The 25,098-nt window shown below is 40.4% G+C and overlaps 1 protein-coding gene across 2 annotated transcripts in view; it reads right to left on the reverse strand.

Annotated features, from left to right (window-relative positions):
- LOC121521352 (kelch-like protein 29) overlaps positions 1-25,098 on the reverse strand; it is a 182,298-nt gene that overhangs the window by 15,181 nt on the left and 142,019 nt on the right. For both annotated transcript variants that reach the window (XM_041805295.1, XM_041805294.1), the window contains 3 exons: positions 12,830-13,012; positions 11,703-11,883; positions 2,742-2,935 (listed from right to left, as the gene is read on the reverse strand). In XM_041805295.1, coding sequence (XP_041661229.1) covers positions 2,742-2,935; positions 11,703-11,883; positions 12,830-13,012 — 558 coding nt within the window. The remainder of the gene's footprint in view (positions 1-2,741; positions 2,936-11,702; positions 11,884-12,829; positions 13,013-25,098) is intronic.

Consider the following 25,098-nt stretch of genomic DNA (forward strand, 5'->3'; position numbering starts at 1 on the left):
TGAGAGAAAATGTAATGTGTCTGAGATTTTAGATAGACAAAGGGTCTCATATGTTTAATGCATATATATTCAAATCTGTTTACTTTTTAAATGCTCTATATGAATTTAAAGGGAGCTGAGCAAAATAAACAAACAAACAAACAAACTGTGAAAAACAAAAAGTAAAAAGGCCAGGAGCAATAGACAAAGGCTTTAACCTACCCTCTTTGGTCCTATTTTGTCTTTTTTGTTTAATCTTTTTGCGCTAATGCTGAGAAAGTATTAACTTAATGTTTATTTATTGGAATTTGAACAGTGTAATTTACATTTGTATGTTTGTATGTTGTACTACTGTAAGTCCTCTTACTAAGGCATAGAACAAAAGCAGCCATGTAAATAACAAAAGCAGGAAAAAGAGAATGATGTGCTTGAATTCAGTCTATAAAGAGTGGAATAATGGATTTAATGTATGGACTATTTACGGCACATGATTTTTCTCAGTCTGCGAGAAGGAGGTCCTAACAAGTGTTTGTGAAACCCATGTTCAGTTCATGCAGGAGATGCTCCATGTGGAGGGACAGCAGCACACAAACACAGACCCACAGCCTCAGGAAACAGACAAATCTGTGTTTCTGTCATTCAGTGAGACAATACAGACAGACCACCAGGGACATGCAGAGGGGGATTCATTGAGACACAGAAGGGGGTCGGAGATGAAGACAGATATTACAAAGTAAGAGCGATGGAGGGAGGCAGAGGGTTGATGGAGAAGCACTCCCATCGGCTCTATAAAATCATTGTCGGCTCGATTTCACAAGAAGCTCTAAATTTGTCCATTATCTGTTGGCTGGTTGGCTGTCAGACTTAGGATCATCTCCTCACTGACAGATGATCTGAGTAAGTCGTTTACACTCATCAGAAGATGAAAACAGCATGCAGGCACACACAGAGTAAGCTCCTATTTCATTACATAATTCATGCGTGTGGTTGTACCTGTGTGTCTCCTGAAGGTCTAGAGTTGAAATGAGGTAAGGAGATGTTGTGTGTGTCTGCATCTCTCTACATGAGTGTTTCTCTCATTCCTCCTCTGCCAGCTGCTCTTCCAGCTCTTTAATGCTGTTCAGCTTTCAGCACCAGCACACGTTACATAATCATATTTTAGCTCACAGTAGTCATGTTCTGAAAAAGGCTCTAATAACAGAGAGGAAGTTTGTAACATCAGAGCTGTAGAGAAGTGCCTCCATGCTGACAATTTAATGACATGATTACATCTTCTTGTCGGGAACATTTGAACGCAAACACATTTTTGACCCAGTGTTTCTCTCTGATTCCTGCTGATCTGCGTGTCTGCAGAGTGTGCCACAATTTGAAGGAAATATTTCCTTGAATTTGAAAAGCGTTTGGACTGCCTGTTGCCCTGAGAATCCATCATGTGCCAACTGCCAACATTTTCAGTGGAGTTACCCTGCATCTTATATAGAACCAGTCAATACATTTTCTGCTGATCTTGTTTTGACTTGTACAAAATAAATGTTCTGAAGTAAAGATTAAAGACTAGGCAACAATAATGGTGACCTATCAGCCCTTATTGCTCTTAAATGAGTGTGCTTTTCCCAAGCACAATTGTCCCCTCTCCACAGTCCCCAATGGCCTACACTCACAATTCTCCATGCCCATCCCAGGCATTGGACAAGGCATCACATCTCAACATGGCACATGCAGTTTCCAGTTCAGTCTCACGCAGTCAGCATAATGCACAGATAATATGACAAGAATTGCATTCTCTTCGTGGCTTATTTTGAGTCATTTTAGTTGTATACAGAACTCACACTGTCAAGAACAGTCGTGTTGATCATACAACTCATGCTTGTGCTTGAGCAATCATGCTGTACCAGAGCCCACCTCTTCTATCCTTGTCAAGGCCAAGGATGTGTGCCGTGCCTGCGTGCAGTACAGAGCACTCACACTGGTCAAACAAAGCGTACTTTGGGGCTCAAGCATGCTAAGGTATGGTGTAGATTGTCACTAGACACATTTAGATTGACAGCACAATCAATAAAGATGCACATTCATGTAAACACACATCTCACTCAACATATATATAAATACTAAAGTACCATAAGTAATTAATAATTGGAGGATCCAGTGCAAAAGTCAAAAGAAATTACAGTCTACACAAGTTACTATGGCTAGATGTTACTGACTAAAGATCAAAGGGAAGTATATATAGAAATGTTTAAAGCAAGTGTAACCGTTTGTGTCTGTCTTTCTTGCTTAATGGTACTTTTAAGAGCGTTTGAAGCAGTAAAGCATGCCAAAGTGCACAGCCCCATGTGTCTGGGGGTTCTGCATTGATTATAAACTACACATCAGGCTTATTAAGCCAGGGTTTATGGCCACTATTTTATCACATATTAACAAAGAAACAATTATAAAAACCCTCAAGTTACAGCTGAATTGAGAGGCACAAAAGACAACAGAAGCTTGGTTACAGAAAATTATGAGAGGGCCGCTCAAACTGACACCAAGGATAAACAAAGGGCCCTCCAGTGACACTGTGTCCCAAACAAATTGGCAGCATGGTAAGTATCAAAGATACATTTCACAATTTCACCAGTTGAACAGTCAAAATGAGGAAGGAAGCGCCACATATTCAAACATGACCTGGCACTTACAGGTTTATCAAGAAAACATCAGCTCTTACATGTGTCAAAATGTGATGATCACCCCACTGAGACTGCGGGTGTTTTTAACTGTCTTACCTATCATAGGTGATTCAATGAAGCTCCAGGTATTACTCTGTGGTACGTAGGACTGGAGGACCCCTGCTGAGCGTCCAGCCTCATTTACACCACCAAACACGTAGACCTTTCCACCGCACACTGTGGCTGCTGCTGAATGGACCGGCTTAGGAAGAGGAGCGACTGTCTCCCACTGGTTGGTGATTGTATCATACCTAGAAAGGATAAAAGAAAGAATTATAAGTTAAATCTTTTTGGACAATCAATGTAATTTTCAATCTAGATGATTTCAAATGACAAAAAAGCCAACAGATAGAAAATGTATACAGTTCAAGGTTGTAAAAACTGAAAAGGAAAAATAGGATCCAACTTCCATAAAACAAATTCACTCTTAAGGTTCTTCAAATCACATATTGAACTAAAAGATGTGTAAACCATTTAAACAGTTAGTAGTCAGTCATTTACATCCACACACACCAACATATAGAAACACTATTAAGTTGTGGCTGGTTTTGGCTGCAGGGCTGACAGAATTAGTTAGCAGAATGCCTACACTACCAGAGAGGAGATGAAAAAGACCAAGCATTATGTACAATGACAGAAATTAAAGCAATTACACAAAGTGACATATGTTTGGAGCTATGAGCCATTAGTCTCTGGAGTCAGGCTGTGTGTCAGTGACAAGCTTTGGATCCTTTTTAGTGGGCCGTCTTCGGCAGAGACTTCATCACAAACAGACACGACCAGATGAAATGGCCTGACACCAAAGAGCAAGACATCTGGCTTATGGGATTTTTGACTTCTAAGAGGTACTACATATTTTTACTTTAACTATATTTCTGGGGGAGTATTTTTGCCCTGTGGTGTGGGGGGGATCATGACCTCAAGGTCACGTCCACAGAATTTTAACTTTAACACACTACAACAGTCGTGATATTAAAATCAGGTAGTTTCTGGGACTTAAAAAGGCATTTCTTGTCATTTTCTTCCATTATACAATCATCTGACGGATTGGAAATGACGACATCAGCGGAGCAGGTGGAGTCCTGCTCTTTGTATGGACAACCTCAGAGCGTGTGTATGTGGCAGACCAAACTCAAGGTCAGCCAAAAGACAGACTCACACAGACATCACACCGTACTGCACTAACTGTAGGAGAACAGGCACTCACACAGCTCATTAACTCTGATGAATAGTAGCACATTTCAGGCTAACAACACACTCCAGAGGTGTAGAGACTGCACACATGTAAGGCACAGCAGTGCACAGAAACACAGAAGGACTCAGATCTGCCACCTCTGTGTCACCTTCAGCTAATCTTTGTTAGCTGGAATGAGTCAATCCACTGGTCAACAAAGGAGCCATCCAGTACCTGTAAAGCTATGTAAGCAGCTTTGTGAGGCCGTGTTAGGGTTGAGTTTCAACAAGCAGCAACATCAGAAACAAACACAGCCTGATTCAAATAATGATTTAGGTTTGAAGAGTTAATGTCTCTAAGGCTTCTGAATAATTGAGGGTGTGGCTGATATGTCAGCAAGCCAGCACATTGTAGCTGTTTGTAAGCAGGCTTAAGACATGCCTCAGCTCCATCTCCTTGTCTGTTCCTATGTTTACAAAAAGACAGTGTAAGACACCGTTTCAACATGGCCACAAATTGGCTTAAAGGCCAGCTGTAATCACCAAAGGCTGACATCACTCAGACTTTGCACAATACTTTCTAAAGTCTGTTTAATGCTTACTGTTAATATCAGAATTCTTGCGGGCTAATTATGGAAATTATGAATATGCTCACGTAAAGCAAATACAGTTCAAGCAAGTTTTATCTAAGTTGAGTATGTGTGTAAGGTTAACTCATTAGTAATAAACAAAATGTTCAGCTGGTAAAAACTATCACCATCTTGAGGCAATGCTGCAAGCATGTCTGGAAAAAATGGAATCATTTAACACAGGAACAACCGTACTTTGCATTTACTCAGTACACCCTGGTGCAGACACACATACAGCTTGTGGAGAGGGTCTTCTGCGTGATTGGTTGTTTCTTTGTACCCTTTAAAGGGCTTGTTATACATGATAGACCAGAACCCACACAAAGGATAGAATATCCTGCACAAAGATGTATTCAAAAGTTGAAAGAAGTACTCTGTACAGACTTATTTCTCTTTTGTAGAGGTGAGCACCTTCACCTTGGGCAAACAAACCCACACACTAACAGGACAAATCTATATATAACAACTAAGCCTCCCCCCTCTGCTGTCGATCCCTCCCTGTACGCTGCTGTCTGGACATCGTGATGGTTTGCCAGCTCTGTACTTTCTAAAGGTCAGCTTTTGCTTCCTCCTGTGGGGGAACTGAAAACTTGCTGCCAACTATCTCTGCTGCATCTGTCACATCCTAACCACTGATAATTAGACAGAAATGTACTGCTTCAATTTAACTGACTGCAAGAATGATGGGACAGCAGCTTTATTTAGTGGAAGACAGGGTAGGAATGTGTTTTTTGACAGAGCATGATAAAAGGTATGAGAAAAGACAAAAGTAAACAGAAACTGACAGAAGGTGAGAGAAAAATGACTCATCTCTGGGTAAAAGCAGACATTTAAGTGTCAGCACATCATCAAGCGATGAAGAAGCACGCACAGCTAGTTCTACTTATTACCTTTGGTCTCTCTGCTTTTTTGTAAAAACATCTTCAAGTACAACTACTGATAATCATCAACTATCATACACACACATGCTCATACACACTCTTAGGACTCACTGAGAAAAAACTTATGAGAGAGATGTGATGATCTAACTGATTTGGATCGTTTCAGTCCAGCAGCCCAAAATTCCATTGAGAAAGAAATGATTATGCATTTATTTAGAGAACAAAAATGGAGAGCATATGGCATCAAAGCACATATCCATGAAAGTCTATTATATGTGAGATTTATTTTCCATATTTAAAAAGCATGTTGCCAGGCACAATCAGTTTTAGATAGTTTTCTATTATGTTGATCTTTTGGGTCTACTGTTGATAACCAGAATCTGAACAAGAATGAAGAATCTACACATTCTGTATTTTCCTGTCCAGATTCAGACGGTGTGTAAAGGATGATGGTGGCTGGGCTTTAGGTGGGGGATGATCTGATGCCTTGACAGCCCAGTCGGGGCGTATGCCCATCTCTTTCGGGCTGCCTGGCAGTTTCTTTCAGAAAAATAAACAGATCCCTGTCAGAGCGTCCTCACACTGCCAGCAAGGAGGTAAACCATCCTTCATAACTCAAAAGGCAGCTGTAGCCTCTTCTTCTATGAAAGTGACGTGAGGTCCCTCCAACCCCTGGTGTCCCACAGAAGGGAGGGTCTGTCTGGGTGACAGACATCCCAGCATGCACACCATCTGCAGACATTGAGTACTTGAGGACTTGCCAGTTCAGGGCGCAGCCCTGAGCTTGTGTGGGGTGGCCTATTGCTTCCTTTTGCACTATTTTCTTTGTCATGGCTCAGTTTATAACATTTCTCTGGTAAAATGTGGTGCTCCTACACAAGGTCTTGGAGGCATTATGATTGGCCTCTGATGTCAGACAGAGCTACCAACTTTACAATAGCCCCTTGTGCTGATGAAAAATACAATACATGGAAAAAGTAAAACTCAGGAAATAGATGGAGGAAGGTTGTGCTGAGAGGAGAATAAATGCATTGGTATAGTCAGAGCAAGGCTGACAGTCCACTCTATAGAGATCCCGAAAAAAATGTATAAAGGTGAAAAAAATCAGAACTCAAATTAGAGAAAAACAGCTTGATGAAAGTGGAAATCTGCAGGACGAGCAACAATGAATGTGCCAGTTAAAGAACCTGAAATCAACACATGGACAACGAAGCTCTCTCCACAGGCTCATATATTTCTGAACTACAATCCAAAAGGTTATCTTAAGTTAAAAAGCTATAAAATCCCAGAGAACATGATGTCTGAAAATGTCTCCTCTTTCCTCCAGACTTGTTAGCCAAACAGCTCAACATGCTTAGAAAAGACGTCACTGGACTCAGTGTCATTGCTTAAAGACACCATGCATTATTAACTTGCTGTAGAACTTGGAGAAGGAACAAACCTGGTTATAGTGCATGATAAACAAAATAAAACCAGCTGTGATTGACACATAATTTTCCAGCCATGAATTATTCAGTATCTACAATCATATCAGTTTGCCAAAGGATCAACATGTAGAGTGAGCCAGCCCAGACAGAGTACCTGATTACAAGTTAAAGCCTCCTGAACTGGACAGCGCCGTCCCTAAAAATCTGTCAGTCATTAGTGAGGAGAGCAGAGGCAGGAATGAGCCCGCTCTCTCCTCTGAGTGTTGATTTGGACCTCCTGTTGCCCCCAACAAAAGGCTGCATCCAACCAGCTTTGAGATGGCTCTGATTGAAGACACGATTGTGGATGTGGGGGAATTTCACAGTCAGGAGTGTGAAACTCACAGTGAGATGGATGAAGAGATGGAAGGTGAGGGATGCAGGCTCAATCCACACCCACATATCTGCATCAATCTTACTATGAGTGAAGCAAATCAACTTTGTCTGTTGCAGAGGTTCAAGTCATTCTTCACCAAACCTCTTCATATCAAACAAAGCAGTGAATCACACACATTGAACAATGATTTATGAATATTATTAGCTCTCTGTATTACAGACAACTTCAGAGTCCTGCGCAATTCTTCCTTTTTGTGTGGAGGTGACTAAAAAGGTTTGAATGACAGTCTCCTTATCTCTTATGTCCAGGGTTTGGTCCTGCTGTGGCCTGTCTGCCTCCCTGCTGGAGTCTCTACTATCAATAGAGTTTTGGTCCAACAATGCTGAGCTGCAGCAGAGACAACTGAGTCTCATAGCGGAAACACACCTGCCAAATCTGCTGGTGAGCTACAAAAGAAAGGATCAGAAGTTAATGGAGCTCATTTGTCAGAGCAGCTGAAAACAAATGTCTTTCAGAGATGGATTGAAAGTGATCCGGGTAATCTGCAAAAGCTCTGACATTTATGGAAGGATTCAAAAATTAACCATAAGGAAATCTCACATTTTTTAACACATAGAAAATGAAAAAAAAAGTGCTTCAGAGTATAAAGAAAAAAACATGCTCTTGTGTGTAGGAGCAGGAACACTGCCAAGGCTATAGAGGTTATATATGTACTTTTAAATAGCTGCATTTCTGAAGAAAAGGTTTTGACTATAATAAAGTTTAAAACCTAGGGAAATGGTGAGTTTTCACAGTAAGTAAAAGGAAAAATGCTATCAAGTGTCTTTTGACTTTTTTGTAAGTAAAAAGACTTCGTCCTTCAGTCTTTGGACCAGGTCTTTTTACAAAAATTAAAAAAGAATTAAACATACTCCTATACATGAGTCTTTTGTGTTCAACTGCCATTCCTCTATGAGGCTTTTCTCTTTCTGTGTATGATAAACAGCTCCTGTTTCAGGCCTGACTACACAGTATAACTGCTCTCTGTTGAGACCATCATTAAGCTAGGAAATAGCTCATTCAAATTTTTCAGGATAAAACACACAGGATGTGAGTTGCTGATGTAATCATTTCCTAATGGTGTACACAGAAACACCTGGGGTTTCTGGGATTAGAGGTACGAAAAGTTTGACTTAATATATTTTTATCTTTAACTGTCTACAGTTTGCTTACTTGAGCTAACATTAGTCATCCTCAGCTGGCAGCCACAACATACGTAATAAAATATAAAAAATAAGCAAGGCTACAAAATTTTGTTTTAATAAACCAGTGTTCACATCCATCCATCTTCTTCCACTAGTTCAGGGTGGCAGCAGGATATCCCAGTCAACATAGACATACCTCTCCTCAGGGACATTTTCCAATTCCAAGGCATTCCAGGTCAGATGGGATGTATAATCCCTCCAGTGAGTTCTGGGTCTGCCCCTGGGTCTACTCCCTGTTGGATAAGTCTGAAAGTCCTCCACAGGGAGGTGGCCAGGAGGCACGCTGGTCAGATACAGGAACCACCTCAACTGGCTCCTTTTGATGCATAGGAGCAGCAGCTCTACGGTCCAAGCTTTCCCTCAATATTAGAGCTCCTCACCCTCTCTCTAAGGCTGAGCCCAGTCATCATGATTAACCTCAATATAAATACTTACATACAGTCTTTCAGTCACTACCCAAAGCTCATGGCTGTGGCTGAGGATTGGAATGTAGATCAACCGGCAAATTGAAAATTTTGCCTCTGCCATCTCCGCTCGGTCTTTACCACAGCAGACAGGTAAAAGGGTTTGCAATGCTGTCGATGCTGCACTAATCCACCTATTAATCTCACGGTTCATTCTACCTTCACTTCTGAAGAACACCCCAAGATACTTGGACTCATTCACTTGGGGCAAAGACTCACTCCCATGTGGAGAGAGTAATCCACAATTTTTCTGGCAGAGAAAAAGGCCTCAGCCTCAGGAAGTGCTGACCCTCAACCAAGCCACTAAGCACTTGTTTGCAAACTTCCCCAATGCCTGCTGGGGACCCCTGGCTAACAAAGCTAACAGGACCACATCATCTGCAAAAAACCAAAGTTGAAATTTTGAGGCTAAGAAAAAAAAAATCATAAACACTGTTTTCCCTCATTGTCAAAGACCTTATTCACAGCTCTACCATGGGTGAGAGACATGCTTACTGTTGTATAAAAGTTTTACGAAACATTGTTGTAAGTGAAATTATTCAGATGGCAGTGAGACCTTTTGTAGCTTATGACAAAGGTGGCTGTTTATGTGTTCCTTGTTGACAAATTTTGAAGAGATCAGGGATAAATTACCCTCAAAGTGTCATGTTTAAGTTTTTGAAGTACTCTTATTTCTCAACAGATTGATCAGGACTGTCGCCCAAAGCAGAGTCGAGGCATGATTTGACTTTTGGGATTTTACCTTGTAGAAGTCTGATACTTTTCCATTCGGTTCTTAGGACCAAACTGTTTTTGAAACAATGCTGCATGAGACAACTGTGTTCATACAAGTTAAATCCCACAAACCCCTTACAGTAAATTATGCATGGCACACTACATTAGTTCTGCTTCACAGACCCAGAAAGAAGATGTTCTTTTTTGATGGTGGCAAACAGAAAGATATATCTGCTATTTTAAAGTGGCTAAAACCATACATGTTCCTAATATAATGAATGTCTTTGTCCCAATCTCAATTTTGGAAAACTTTTTTTTTTTTTTTTGCACAGAATGTCAAAGGTTTTACTTGCAGGATGATAAATATAACCAACTGTTACTGTGTTTTTGTTCTTGGGCAGTAAAAGATGTCACCTTGTTGAAATTCTGCTCTCTGTGAGAGAAGTTTCTGCCAAATGATCTACAAATCATCAACAAAGCCTCAGCTAAAGGTCTCACAGCAGGCAAACACATCGCATCATCAAAAAGACTTTCCAAATACACATTTGTATGTAAATCTGAACTGATGAATAATGCATTTATAGATTTATCATAAAAAATAAACCCGAAAGATTTAAAAAAAAAAAACTCATCATGATAGAAAATAAGGCATAAACTTTCCAGTCAGTGCCCTCCCTAAAAGCCAAGTACTTCAGTCTTTTCACACATTCATATGGAGAATCTGGAAACCTGTCTGATTTAGTTTGACTTCGCTCCACACAGTTGTTTCTGAATAAGATAATAAAAGCAAGTGTTGCTTAGAAACAAGACCTTTGACATGTCAATTTGCCCAAACAGCTCAAGACACCTGTTAGCATTTAAATGATCAGACTGGTGAGTACACTGCTGACCTTGTGCTATAAGTGGTTTGCTTCAGCCAGAGCAATGAGCATTTTCTTTGGAGCTCAATGTTCTTACTCAGTGTGTGGGTTATTTCTCTCTCATCACGGCAAACCTCTGAAAGTGAGGTCAGTAATACCAAGCAGAAGAAGCCTCAGGCAGTTCTTGGAGAGGCAAAGTAGGGTTCAAGTTTTACGGTGCTGATTGTAATTGAGTTCAGTTTCTGTGAGTCTCAGAGAAGCTTTATGACTCCAGGCAGAGGAACACATACAAACACATCACATGGTGAAACACTGATTTCTTCGGAGCTTTGATGCGCTCCATGCACTGACAGCTCTCAAATTAAGCAGCTCAGGGATGGAGGAATCAAATGTGTATCCATTATGATGCAAATCTCCCCTCTACCCATCATCAAGACCCTGTGTGATAACATTATAAGGAGTATTGTATTGGCCAGTTTCATTTGGAGGTCTGCTGTGCATTGTGGAAATCTTTGGGGATCAATTGAGCTGCTAGGTAATGAGCAGCAGAGGCCTGCTCTAATAAACCCAGTAATGTTCATTTGATTGTTTTGGTTCATCTCACTCTGACACACAGGAGGAGGAAGCTGCTCTGCTCAAACTCACTCCTCAGACCAGGTTAGAAGAGCAATCAGAAATACAGAGCTGGATTATAAATGTCAAAAGGTCTGACGAGAATTAACATGAAGAGAAAGTGAGTAGCAAATATCTGTCTGAGTAGCTCACAGAGGACGACCTTCACATGAAGTGACCACGATGTGTTGAGGAGAAAGTGGATGGAATCAGACAAAGTACATCACTCTGCTCTCTAATGGAGAATCCTCTCACGCCCTGCTTATAAACATGGAAGAGGTGCTCTGATGCTGTAAATGACACTCACAGATGTGACTGTTGATATGCTCCAGCTCACATCCTCTGAACATTGCTGCTCTCACAGAAAATGCTAACCTACCTGTCTAACACTTCTGCAACATGTTGCACCAAATTACTGCATAATTATCCATCTCACAAATTTCCTTGTGCAGAGTGAATATTTATTTTCTAAAACTGAATGGTTCAGCATCACCATCTTTCTGCAGAATCATCCTCTATCTCTGAGACGGCTGTCAGACGGAGGTTAGAGCTGTGTCACTGTGCAGACACCAGCTGGGAGCTGCTGGAGGTGTGTGTTGTTTGGAGACAGGCTGCTGCTGACGCTGTGTGACTCTCACCTCTCCACATGGTCCAGGTTCCCTGATACTCCCAGTCCTCCGATGGTGTACAGCTTTCCATCGTACACCAGGCTGTTGTGTCTGCAGCGAGCCACTGTCATCCGGGACACCAGACTCCAGTTGTCCAGCAGAGACATGTAGCACCAAACATCAGCCACCATCACACCACTCTCTGTGCCTCCTGGAATATGTAATGAAAAAGTTTTTGTAGTTCAGAAAGTTCTTATGAAAAGTGGAGAAAAGTATACATGCAAACCTTTGACAAAAATGTAAGAATGAGGAATAAATACATTTTCTATTTTCAATGTTTCCTTCCAAGATTAAAAGCCACAACCCTAAATGTGACATCCTTTATTCAGAAAAAAAGTCTTTTGTGAGTTTTTGCTGCCTAAAGTTGTTTGCTGTTGTGTGAACCAGGCAAGAATAAATACTAGGTTGTTTCAGCTCCCTGTTAGCTGTGTAGTTTGCCGTGTAACATCAGCAGAGCCTCAGTGACCCTGCTCCCAGTCTGAGGAAGGTTACAGAGCGGAGCCTGTTGATTGGCTGGCTGGCTAGAACACCTCTGATTTCTCTGCTGGCTGTCTGACTCTGAGCGGACACATGCAGACCTGTTCCAATAGCCAAACAAAAATTTACATTTATATGAAAAGAGGGAGAGGAAAGGTACACGCAGGACAAATCCTGCTAAAGTTGAAATGTTAAGGTGTGAGCACCGTGAAGGAGTCTGGCACAGATGGAGCATGGAGGGAGAAATTCAGTCTGTGACTGGAGAAACAACTTAAAGGTGCCTCATAGAGGGAGACACAGAGTGCACAGTGGAACTAAATACACTGTACAACACTGCAGAGACTGTGAAGAGAGACTGAACAACAAAGTTCAGAAAAATGCTCCACAGAAGGTAAAAAAGAAGGACATTCTTTAAATAGAAGAGTCTTAAAAATGAAGGCAAGTAATCTTCAGTTATACAAAGCAAAATATTCAAAGTAACAAATGATTAGGCCTTTAAACCATTTGTTTTGGCTCAGTTTGATAATCTCAAGACATCTACATTCCTCCTACTCTGTATCATAATTTGCCTATGACAGAAAAGCTACAGTTGTGCCAGTGCAGTGGTCAATTCAGCTCACCTGACAGGTAGATGTTGTCTCCAGCTGAGATGACACTGAAGAAGTCTCGGTCATAGAAGGGCAGGCTGGCCAGCGGGTACCACTTACTGTTCTGAGGGTTGAAGCAGGTGACTGCTGTCAGGGAGCGCTGGTTCATCCCGATCGTCTGACGCCCTCCCACCAGAACGATCACCTCTGCTACACCTACAGGACAACAAAGAGGAGGAGGATGGAGGAGGACAAAAGAAGGAAAAGATAGTGGAGAAATCAGGCCATCAGGTAGGATCAGTACAAGTATATATGAGCCAAGATTAATTCAGAGTCTCTTCAAAGCTGCAGAACCTGACAGGTGTGATGATATTTGACATTTAAGTATTCATGTAAGGGCAAGGTGAACATTTTTATACATCCAATAATGGCATCATTATAGACAGGCCTGTGGAGCTTTTCAATATTTCTTACAAAAACCTTAGTCTGCTTCAGGAACACTGTTCTATGCAAGCAGCCATAGAAGAAAAGTCTGCTGTGTTGAATACAGACCAGCCTTGGCTTTCTTTGTGTCAATAGGCTTGTCAGGAAGTGCAAAACTAAATGAAAAACAGAAAGGTTTTCTCCTGGTCACAGGAAACTACTTTGTATAACTTGAACATATAACTCAATTATGAAGACTGATGATGCTGTTTCTGTTTGGATGCTCCCCAGCTTTTTTATTCTCGCTTCCTACACATAATATAAGCACTATCCTACACATTCAGCTGTCCGCACACTCACTATGAAAAACATACTGTTTGAGCATGAGTGACTCACAAAATCAATGAGTAAAGATTGATAAGTAAACATTTGTTTATGGAGATGTCTTCTGTGTCATCTCAGAACACGTACTGAGGACTTTGTGTGATTAAGAACATACTTGAGGAGCAATCAGCACTCATCCCTGTTACTGCTCACACGATCTGTCCCCTCAGACACGTACAAACAAACACCCACACTGAGGGCTGCTGGGTAAAGACACCAGTGATCCAAAACACACAACCAGGTTGGCAGGCTGCCACATGTGTCTCAGGTCGTCTCAGTCTTCAGCAGCAGCCTCCAGAGAGCGGACAAGACGACACGCCGTCAGACAGAAATGAGCTGTGTGTTTGCAAGCAGCAGGCAGGCAAACGGGGAGAGCGGGTGAGAGAACAGAGGAGGGGGCAGAAGGAAGAGATACAGACAGAGTGATGACAGGAAAAAGAGTGAAGGAGAGGGATTGAAAAAGACATACGGGAGGAAAGCTGATCTTTCTTTGTACCAAGCCAAGGTTCAACACTGGCCAATTTTTGTGGATTGAAAGTTTTTTCTTACTCTATCATGACAGACACATCCATAGGTAGCTTTCTTTTCTGTCTGCTACTTTTTTAAATCGGAAACTCAGTTTTTCTTTTGCATTCTATATCTTTCAAAGTTGTTATTACAGAGAGTTTTTCTTGAGGAGGAGGGAAAAAAGAGTTACAATGAGCTTCGATGGGGCTGAGCTTACACAGAGCAGTTAGCACTGCCTCCGCCATATCATGGACACACAGCTTAGACTTAGAGGACAACTTAAACCTGAAAGCCTTTTTGTCTTGGTGAGATTTTCATTTTTGTGTTTCTTAAAAAAACAGACAATAAAGGCTCAAGAAAAAAAAACTGACATCACCAATGTCAAGATTGAGTTCTGGTGGAAGAATAAAAAAAAAACGCCTATAATGACAAAGTGTAAAAGGCAGACAAGTCATTGCTCCTCTTTTTGGCTGCAGCAAAAGATGTGTTAAACCTCGTAGGAAGTGTGTCTTGGATATACAGTCATATAATCAAGAATATATATTTCTTTAAAAAGAGCTGGTGCAAGCTTCTCTTTGCTGAAGACAGAAACAAAGGATTCAACAAAATACTCACATGAATTACAGAGATCAGTCAGTGCACCTCACCCTGGTTCTATTTCCTCTGTCCTCTTCCTAAAACTCTCTCCACGCTTTTCTTTTATCAGTTCTGTTTCATGAGTAATGTTGGCACTTGGAATAGCTGTCTTGTTTGTGGTGGCCCTAAGGCCCCATGGTTAGGTAGTATCAGCATTGTCATTACCTGGAGCTTGCATCTTCAGAGCCTGGGTCTGCTGCAGCTGGAACTGTGGTTTAGGCTGTAATTACCATGCGGTAGAAAAGGTAAGATAAGAGCTAACATGGAGGTTGTGGGACTAAATTAACAAAACACTGGCAAAGAGAGATCCCCACTTGAAAATTCTGGCTAAACACTGGCTTTTTGCTGCCAATCAGTCTGCATAGTTGACTTGCAGGGGCAAATATAAAAGGCATAATTGGGTTTAAGGGCTTCTTCACTAAGTGCTTGACCATTCAGTAGGACAAAAGTGTCTTGTGTTTACTTCCGATTCTTTATGATTAGATTGCTGCTACTGCTACACGTTTGCACTCCATTCCTTAATGCCATTTGTTTTTTTCAACTTAATTGGATTTGAAAGTTTGTCTGTTTTCCAGGGTTTTTAGGATTAACTTTTTCTTAGAGTTTAATCTTTTCCTTTCATCCCATTAGCTGTTTCATTTTGTTGAGGCGGATTGCTTCAATTAACCTGGCAAAGTTTCTGTGTCTGTCATCTGTGTCAAGGTTGAGGATGCATTAAATTGCTTTGTGCTGCGTGTGCATTGATTTTCATCACTTCAGTCTTATCATATAAACCCAAAAATTATGAATATATATGTATATTTATTTTTTCTATCAACATAAGCTCCTCTCTCACCCAACTGGCTTGAACCCATAGAGTCTTACAGGTCTGATTAAAGCTATTCAACAGGAAGCTAATTCTTCGTCTTTGCACGTGCAGATCTGTATTATCACCTCATGCACTTGTTCAGGTTTTTCTCAGGTCTTTCTACTTGGTCAGACACATTAGGGAGCATCCACATCTGTTTGTGAGGCTGCTGTGTGGCTCTGACCCCTGAAGCCCTGAACACATCAACAAGTTAACACAACCCAACACTGACCTGTCAAAACACAACAACACAGGAGAGCAGCACTGCTGACAGGTTGTGTGCATGTGAGAGAGTTTTAACTAAGAAATGAAGCCTCACAGGGATGGCTGTCAGTCAGTCAGAGGTTTGATGAGAGCTTGGAGGAGGGATGAAGGGATGGAGGATTGGAGGATGGAGATGAGTGGTAGGGGATGAAGGGATAATCAAATCTGGACAGCTTTAGTTTGTTTTATTCCCAGAGTTTACCCGTGGCAGTTTGGGCAGAAAGTGTTTCATTTCACTGACTCTTACTGACTTTCTGGTAGTTTTTGGACCTGGCTGCATTTGGAAAAACAATTTACAACACTTTTCGAGCAATGGCTTACCCAAAACAAATTTCTGTTTTGAAACAGGGTACGTGGATGCATAGTTAAATACATTTTGAGTTACTACTTGTTTTGCAGAACAAAGCTGACTAAATAATTGCTCCTAAAAGTGAGGGCTTCCATTTTGTCAATATTCTTTTAGATGATCAAAAACCTCAAGAAAATCTGGGGGGTTTAATAACTGACAAGAAATATTGACTCTGCTTTACTAAAGCTACGTCTTAACCATTTAAGAAGGTGAAAGAAAGCAAACATATATGACAGTATTTACCATCAATCCAGGTGGCAGTAATGTTTGTAAGTGTTCGCTAACCGCTATTAAACAACCAACAAAGAAGAGCAAGAAGCCAGGAAAACAAAACACACAAAGAAGAAAACTTTGCTCCCGTCGATAGAGCGGCAGAGCAACGAGACCTGCCAGGCTGCACTCTCTCCTCAGACTAGAAATAAGATAAGCAATTATATAAATAGAGAAAAATGTATGTATTCTATTGTATATGCGGACGGGTTTGTATTTTTCACTAGTGTGTTATAGACTTTCCCATAAAATGAAAAATAAACACCCTGAATATTCATAAATAATCGAACAGAAACAAAAAAAAAACTCTACATATATGCAAAAGTAAACTTGCAACTTAACTTGAAAACCTCTTATCACTTGCTTTGATTTAATATTTTTTACATAGTTTAATAATGCTTCAATAAGGTCTGCGTTTATTTACATTTAGCGGAGGCTGGACAACATGTCCTTCACATCGAATGGTTTGCAATTAATGGTTCGCAATGGCAAGTCCCACAGGAGAGTGTGCACTCATACAAACTCATGGTAAGTGTTATTTGCCGTTGAGAAGTCAACAGCAGAGCCCTCACACACTTTCCAGGAGTGGCCTCAAAGTCTGAGTGTACACTTTGGGATTTAACCATTGTTTCTTCCTCTTGAGTTACCTGGATATTAGGGAATGGAACTTGCTGGTTTGAAAGAAAGGCATAACTAAGCAGAGAAGACTCTTACAATTCAGACCCATTAAGTATGTCTAAACTGCAAAGTGACGGACCATCGTGCTCTGCCTATCTCTCCTGCTTTGTTGCTGTTATAAATTGAGGAGCATTTTCAATAAAAACTACAATATACTATAAGGTGTATTGACAAATCAGTAAACCATTGTTTCTGCTTCATGAATGAATTTCATAGGATGAAGTTGAAAAGCTGTTGGGGATGTCTTTCAGCTTCAAACTGCGAGCTACTCATAAAGCATCCTGGGAGTGCTTGCAGCATAAAGCCAAATGGCTCTGCCACTTTGAACCAGATTTTCTTCCTCAATATGTGAAATTCATCCATGAAAAAAACACTTGTTTACTGATAATTAAATACCCCCTCCAGAATGCAGTTTCTATCAAGAAGACCCCTAAATTCAAAAGAGCATTAAGCAACTGTCCATTGCTATGATGGATGCAGTGGGGCTGTACCATCATGGTGTAGCGAGCTTTGGAGCAGATCATATGCTCCATGGCAGGGAATTTGGGTTTAGGTAGTTTTGCTATATGTTTAGTTTGGCATCACATTTGTTTGCCTAGATTTGTGTTGTGTTTAGTTAGCCCAAAGCACTATGTAATTCCCATTTTGCCACATGGTGTTGGGCCTGTTTTTTTCACCTAGGTTTAGTTTTCTTTGTTTGGGCTAAGACAAAATTGCATAATTTATTTCTAATTACTCCTGTATGTAATGCCTTAGTGCTTGGACCCTTCCTCTGGGGGAAACTAAAAGCCCGCAGACTTCTGTTCTCTGGGTTCACAGTGACACTATAGCCATCTGTGTCTCAGAGCTCAGAGCCATTTATATCTCTAAGCTGGTCCATAACCATTATCTCTTATCAAAGCCTCTCCTCTATAATCTCTTTTTTGGGTTTTTCCTCCTTAATCCTTTGATTTCTCTCAAAGGGTGTTAATTTGTAATGGTGAGGATCAGGAGACAAAAAAGCTCAGAGTCCAGGGAAGTGCAATATGTATTAATGTGCAAAATTGAAGTGCATGCACATGTGCTCGTGTCTGCAGAGCAAATATTTAGGTCCCTCATGATTTGTTTCAGGTTGAGCTTTCTTATGACCTTGACTGTAATTAATGTTCAAAAGGTCCGTTCATTCCAATGACAGATCTGGTGAAAAGCTATGCAAATAGTTCTGATCTAATTCATGTGTTTATTTGTTGTTTGTCATTGCAAAAAGTTTGAGAAGGTATAGTTTTGAATGTATTGTTTCTATTTAAAATAACATTAGAAATTAATCAGCAGTGAGCCTTTCTACAAACAGCATCCTTAAGACTTGGGATGATCCACAGATATCGCTGGGAAGGTTTTGGTTGAACTACTTTTTACCAAAGAATTAGTCTCCTAGGACAAACGGTCCAGGGTTTGTTCTGCAAATTTTCCAGAGAAACTGGGACAACCTTACTGGAAAGAAACGCACCAGTTGAATTTTTAAAATGTAGTTTCACTTGAACCCCCCCCCACACACACACACACTGCATGGAGACCATGACAAAAGAGATAAGACACCACAAAAGTAGGCCAAATAAAAACAGTGTTTTCTGTATGATAACATGAAGCTATAAAAAAAGAAAATTTCTTGATACTAAGTTAAATGACCCACAAAAATTTTGGTTTTTAAATCTGCACCATCTTGCAGTGATAGACCAGCGTCATATGCATTAAATATCCCAAGAACCAAACAGCACTATTGGCACATGCAGTGATCCTGCTGTAACCAGGTTCCCTCTGCCTGCTGAATACAGATGAGACTGAAGAAGCCCTACAGTTCTGCAGCAGGTACAGTGACTTAATGTGTTTAGGCTGATCCATGTTCCTGTAAAAACTGCTCGCTTTGGGTCTGAGCAGAAAGCACAGCTTTAGGAACAGAGTGAGTATTTTCTAGTTGCACAGCCGAGGCAATCATTTATCTCCTCTGTTCTTCCTCTACCTCCTCTTCTGTAGCTCAGGCCAAGACATCCGTCTAAAGGTCAAACAGACAGGATCTAATTTGGCTGCAGCCCCTACAGACAAACAGAGCAGAGGTTATGTTATCTAAATCTACTGCTTCCACTTTACATTTATGAGATGAGGTATATATGTTTGCTCAGATTTCACTGATAAGCTGCAGGAATATCAGAAACTCGTTCTCTATTCTCTTTTCCTCTGAGTCTGTCCTCTCCTCAAAATATCATCTCAGACTCCATAAATTCAAAATGGAAAAGAATCCATCAAAGGGCACTTTTCACACAGAGGGAGTAAGACATTTCTGGCACACTCTCTCCTCTCTCTGCTCCTGTACGCTGCTCTTCCAGTTTAAAAGGTGAAACAGATACATCTCAAATGGCAGTGGCTTTTAAAGACAAACCAGGGTGAATAATTACACAGAGCAGGACTATAATCAACAGTACAATAATGAAAGTCCTGATGCAAAAGAACAGACAGAAAATGCTTCCTGTTTCATTGCCTTTCCAAACTGTGAGTTTTCCTGCAATAATCACCTTGCTCTAAGGTAATCAGTGGAGCTTTGAAAGCAAAAACAAAGATGATAAATTCAGATTTTCATGAGCTCAAGTCAGTGCTGAGAAGGAGGTGAGGAAACTTTAAGGTAATCAGAGAAGCAAACAATATTCAAGCAAGCAGAAAACAGTAGGTGGCAGACTCTGGGGGGGAAGTCCTCAAAAGATCATATATTCTTCTTAAGGTGGGAATGCTGTTCTTCCTTGACTATAGTGCAGACACTCCCTGTGGAACTGTTAGCTATAGTGGAGATATGAATAAAAAAATGAACGCCGCTTATAAGCTTTAGACATCACAGAACAGCTTGCTGTTATCGTCTCTAAGCTGTGAGTGCAAACCATGGTACTGTGCAGCTGATTCAGGGAAATCCAGTTGTTTCAGACCAGCACAAAGTGATTTATATGGTTTAAATTGTGCTGCAAGATTTTAAAATGGTTGATTACTTACTATATTTACATTTACAAAGATACAGAAAGCACCCAGATGTAGAGAGGAGTGTAAATCCTCCTGAAAGTCTTGCAAGGGCCTGAAAATTCTTGTTCTAAAGAGCTTTAAACAGGGTAATCTGGTGTAATGAAGGATCACACAGATAAAATGTTGGAGCAGAAACACTGGAGTAACTCTGCTGCATACTCAAACTCTTATCTCCGTTCACCCTGCTGCTGCTGCTGCCTTTGTGTGTTCTAGAGTAGTTCTTATTTGTTCTGCCTCTGGACACATAAATGCTTGACTACTGTTATGAAATGAACAGAGAGAAAGACAAGCAGAGAAGTAGTGGTACTCCTCTTCAAAGGTTTATGACCTTTCATGAATTTAAAGTGTTAACTGTGGGTGTTTGAGCTGAGCTCATGTGTCTTTGTGTGAAACTGAGAAACAGTGTGAGCTGAGTTGAAACCTCCTGTCTCCTCGTCATTACAGCTCATTCGTCTGAGTGTTATTCCACTTGGCCGGGTTAATTTAACAGTTTGTCTTGATGCTCTCCTCCCTCCCTTGAGTTGAGCACGGCATCACGTGTGGAGAGAAGAAAATGGAAACAAAGAATGGGTTCTCTCCAGCCATGGACTGTAAAAAGAATTGGACAAAGCCTGTGTGACATCAGACGTTTGATTAAAAGAGGCAGACTTGAACAGATTTTGAAGCCAGTTCGCGGCGGCTTCCATATTGACATCGCTGTCTCAACCGAACTTTTGATTAACCTAACGGCAGGCAAGAGCCCACCCACTGCTGGACTTCCTGTCAGCTAGCTAGCTAGCATTCTGGGTGACAGAAACATAGCTTCTGCTTGTCAAGCTATCTGTCAGTCAAATGAGATGTTCCAGTCAGTGTGCAGTGAGGTTTTCATAAATATAATCAAAACAATGGTGATATAAATAAATTCATCACCTGTACAGTGTGAGGACATAAAGACACTAGCTAATGAGACACGTTTAAATCTTTGAAACAGGCTGTAAACCAGTTTATTTCTAGTGTAAAAAACGTTTTTTTAACGTGTGTTGTGTATTTGGCTTTCGGTGTTCCTGCAGCCAGCATCAAGTGGACACTTGAGGCACTTCTTTTTTTTTTTGCTCTTTTGCATTGGCTTCATTTTTCAGGACTGGAGGTTATACATGCACATAAAGATAAACAAGTATGGGGGAACAGATTTGACTTTATCTTATGTTAATTTATGAGTAAAGTCTTAGCACCAGCAACTGCTGAATCCCCTTATCTCCTGATAGGTCTAATGACAGCTAATCAGATGCAGGGCCACTTTCTAATAAACCAATCTGCAGCTGTTAAATAGACATCATCCAAACATTTTAGAATTCTTATGAGAACACAGTTTCTACTTTACCTCAAACTCCATTCCCTCAAAATAAGAAAGACAGAAAATGGCTGTTAACAGTGCTACCTACTAGGGCTGCACAATTGATTGAATTTTAATCGAGTTCACGATTTTGGCCTTCTCACAGTCAAAGAAACATGATCAGCAGCAATTATTCTCATTTAAAATGTTCTTCATAAAATGTCGAAAAAAAGCTTAAATATTAGGTACCATTTAACTGAACACATTCAATCAGCTCATTGTTTAAGGTGAAAAGCCTGAGTACTATCTTGAACTTGGGACACAGACCTTGAGAAGCACATCATTTTGGTCTTGTTGGGATTAAGTATGAGTCTTAAGTCACAGAGGATCCTACAGGCAGTATCTGATGTTACCCAGAGAAACCTCCTTGCCTTAAGACGGACCCTTAATGGCTTTAACACCTGGGTCTGGGATTTCATACCCATCATTGTGCTTTATATGGTAAAGTTGGTTGGTCTTTTTTCTACAACAGAAGGATGAAACATTAGTATATATTTCATTTTAAGGCCATTTTAAACGAATTACCTTCTTATCTATTGTATATTCTTTACTGACTCCAAAAACTATGAGTAGCTGTAACCTTCATTCTCATGGATTCATCATGTATGATATTCCTCAAACTCACCCTGTCTTTGATCAAAGAGCTTTGAATGTGTTTGCTCCATCATCTTGGTCTGAGATACAGGTTTGTCTTAAACTTGAGCATTGCATTAGTTTAGGAGATTTTAAAGCCAGAATAAGGGAAATCATTTTTGCCCAAATCATGCAGCCTTACTACCTACATAAACTACATGCTGCCGGTTGTCCTGCAAGGTTCACCACTTCACAGCTTCATGAGATACAGGAGCATCCCCAAAGAAAAAGCATAATATTTGAAAAAAGGAAGACATAAACTATACCAATACACAAACTTACAAATGAGGTAAACATTTTTCTTACATTAGATTAGCTTTCATCTTTTATATTTTATATTTTATATATCATGTGTTTTATTTATTTTTTGTTGTCAGTTCCTTCACTGGATACCTTGTTGGCTCTGTTATTAGCATATAATTGAAATGAATGGGTGGAGCTTCTGTTCAATAAAAGGCTCTAGAAAACAAAACAGGTGCAAAGTTAGATAAAGGAGACATCATTTTCTTTCAGTAAAGTTTTCAGAGGACTAAAGTCTTTAGAGAAACACACAGCACTCATTTGCATGTGACTCAAACCTCCCAGATTGACTGTGCTCAGCAGAAATGCTTCATGGATGTCAGTTTTCCCTTTCCTTTTTCTGCTTGACAGACTTATCAACAGAGCTCAGGTGTTGTCCCATCTGCTTGCCCTAAATTCAAATACACGCTCAAATATGCACTACCACACTTTTACATAATAGGAAGCAACCTCAAAGAATAAACTCAATCAAATCTGTCCTTTAGCCTTTTTTCTGATCACCCTAGCTCTCACTCTCTCTCCATCTCTGACCACATCCTGACCTCCCCTCCTGTGCGCCCACGTCTCCTCACTTTGTCTTCCTTTCTGTGTCAAACACAATCCTCAACAACCTTATAATCTCTCCCACTCTTGTCTATATCGCTCCCCTGCACATGTCTGCTGAAATACTCGTGACCGTGCACCCTGCTGTGCAGGGCTCACTGTGTCCAGTTTAGCAGATGGCTGAACAACACATGTATAAACACAGTATGATACACCGTACCATGGTCTTAAAACTCAGGTCTATAAATATATATTTAGAAACTAAAGTCGATTTCTACTTTTTTTTTTTCATCGAGCAAAGTGCTCTATCAGAACATATAGTTTTCCACTTTCTTTGTGCTTAAACCAAAACATAAACACAATAATCTTCTTAGATATTCAGTGACATTAACTCCAGCCTGAGAAGAGTTTAAAACTGGTCTAGCAGAACTTATCTTTCAGAAAGCCAATAGTGTATGATGCGTCATGAATGGATTCATCTCAGAACATTGTGTTTTACAGAGCCAAAGGCTGCTGGGAGTTCATACACAATTTGGTCTGCATAATGTGTCCTTAACATGCAAAAGATATGCAAATACCAAACACTGGAAATGAGCTTTGAGATGATAAGTTTAAAGAAAGTGCAGAGAACCAACAACTAGATCGAGGATGAGCAAAATGGATGATGCTTAACATAGGTATGATGTCACAAAAGTCCTCCCTGGATACAAATAATTCTTTGGAAATCCTAATACATCAACTTTGCAGACAATTTAAGGTGTCAAAATTAACAAAATTCCCCAAGTGTTTGTTGATTTGCAGATTGAGTGGCTGGACAGAAGTGTTGGCCAGTAAACTGATACTTCCCATAAAGTGCCATTTGTTAGGTAATTAACTTTGTCCTACCAAGCAGAAAATAACTTGTGCTGAATGTTAAGGTGGGCTGTTGTGAAACTCAATATCATGCAGACACTATAATTAAGCCACTCTCAGGAGAACCAGTGGAGTCCAGGATGACCTGAGGGGAAAATATAATGGCTCGAGGTAATTTGAAGGTGCCTTCAAAATTGAGTTAATGATTTTTTTAGGGCATAAACAAACACGGTCTTTAATGACTTAAAAAAAAAAAAAAAAAAGTCAATGGTTTGCGAGTGAGTCAGAAAACAGAGACAGACCTGATTGTGCCTTGCTGGCGTTAAACTCTGTTAGAGGTTTTTGTGCTGGTTTTGAGACAAAGTCTGAGTTCAGAAGCGCCCAAAACACCAGGAAGCTGTTATGGTTGGTCACTTTCAACTTTTCATGGTAATATTAATCAGACTCCTCTAAAGCAGTCATTTTCTGGTTGTGGAGAGAAGAAGTGCTGACATGAATATATGATCCATGTTTAGGGTTGAACATCAAACTTTTATTGATACTTATAACCTTATGGATACTCCTTATTGACCCAGGTCCTTATTGATACCCATATTTATATTTTTCTATTGTTTGGTGGAAAGACTAAATAAAGCTAAAATAGTAGCAACAGCAATGGCTGAAGCTAAGAAGGGCTTGGGAGTTTGTGAGCACATTTCAGTACTCATCTGAGCAGATGAAAAAGAAAATTGTCCTGAAGCCAGTGTTATGTATGCGTGCTACTCCCAGCACAGCTGGAATTTTTTTTAATTTTTCAAGGCAAAAGTTTAATTTGATGCACGATGCTGATGTGCTTTTAGTTGATGTTTCCCCTGCACGAGCTGTTGTTAGTTTTTACCCCAGTGATATGACCAAATATGTCATAGAGCCTGTGAGACTTGATAGCAGTCTTGATAAGCTAAAACATCACTGATTTTCAGGTTTTGCAAAAATACAGATCTGGGTCTTTACAGACCTGGATTTCAGTCTCCTTCCCTACCTGTATTAGGATTATACTTATAACTATTTCTAGAGGTCATGTGTTAGAACATGATGGGGCTCTAAATCTTTCCAGTCGTGGGTAAAAATCAATACAATTCAGTGTCAAGTCAAGGTCTCCATGTGCAAACCTAACCCCTCTGTCAGTGTGCTGCAGTAAAACATAAAGAGTGGATATGTGGGTGTAT

Source organism: Cheilinus undulatus, linkage group 14, assembly GCF_018320785.1.
Source record: "Cheilinus undulatus linkage group 14, ASM1832078v1, whole genome shotgun sequence".
In the NCBI taxonomy this organism is placed as follows: Eukaryota; Metazoa; Chordata; class Actinopteri; order Labriformes; family Labridae; genus Cheilinus; species Cheilinus undulatus.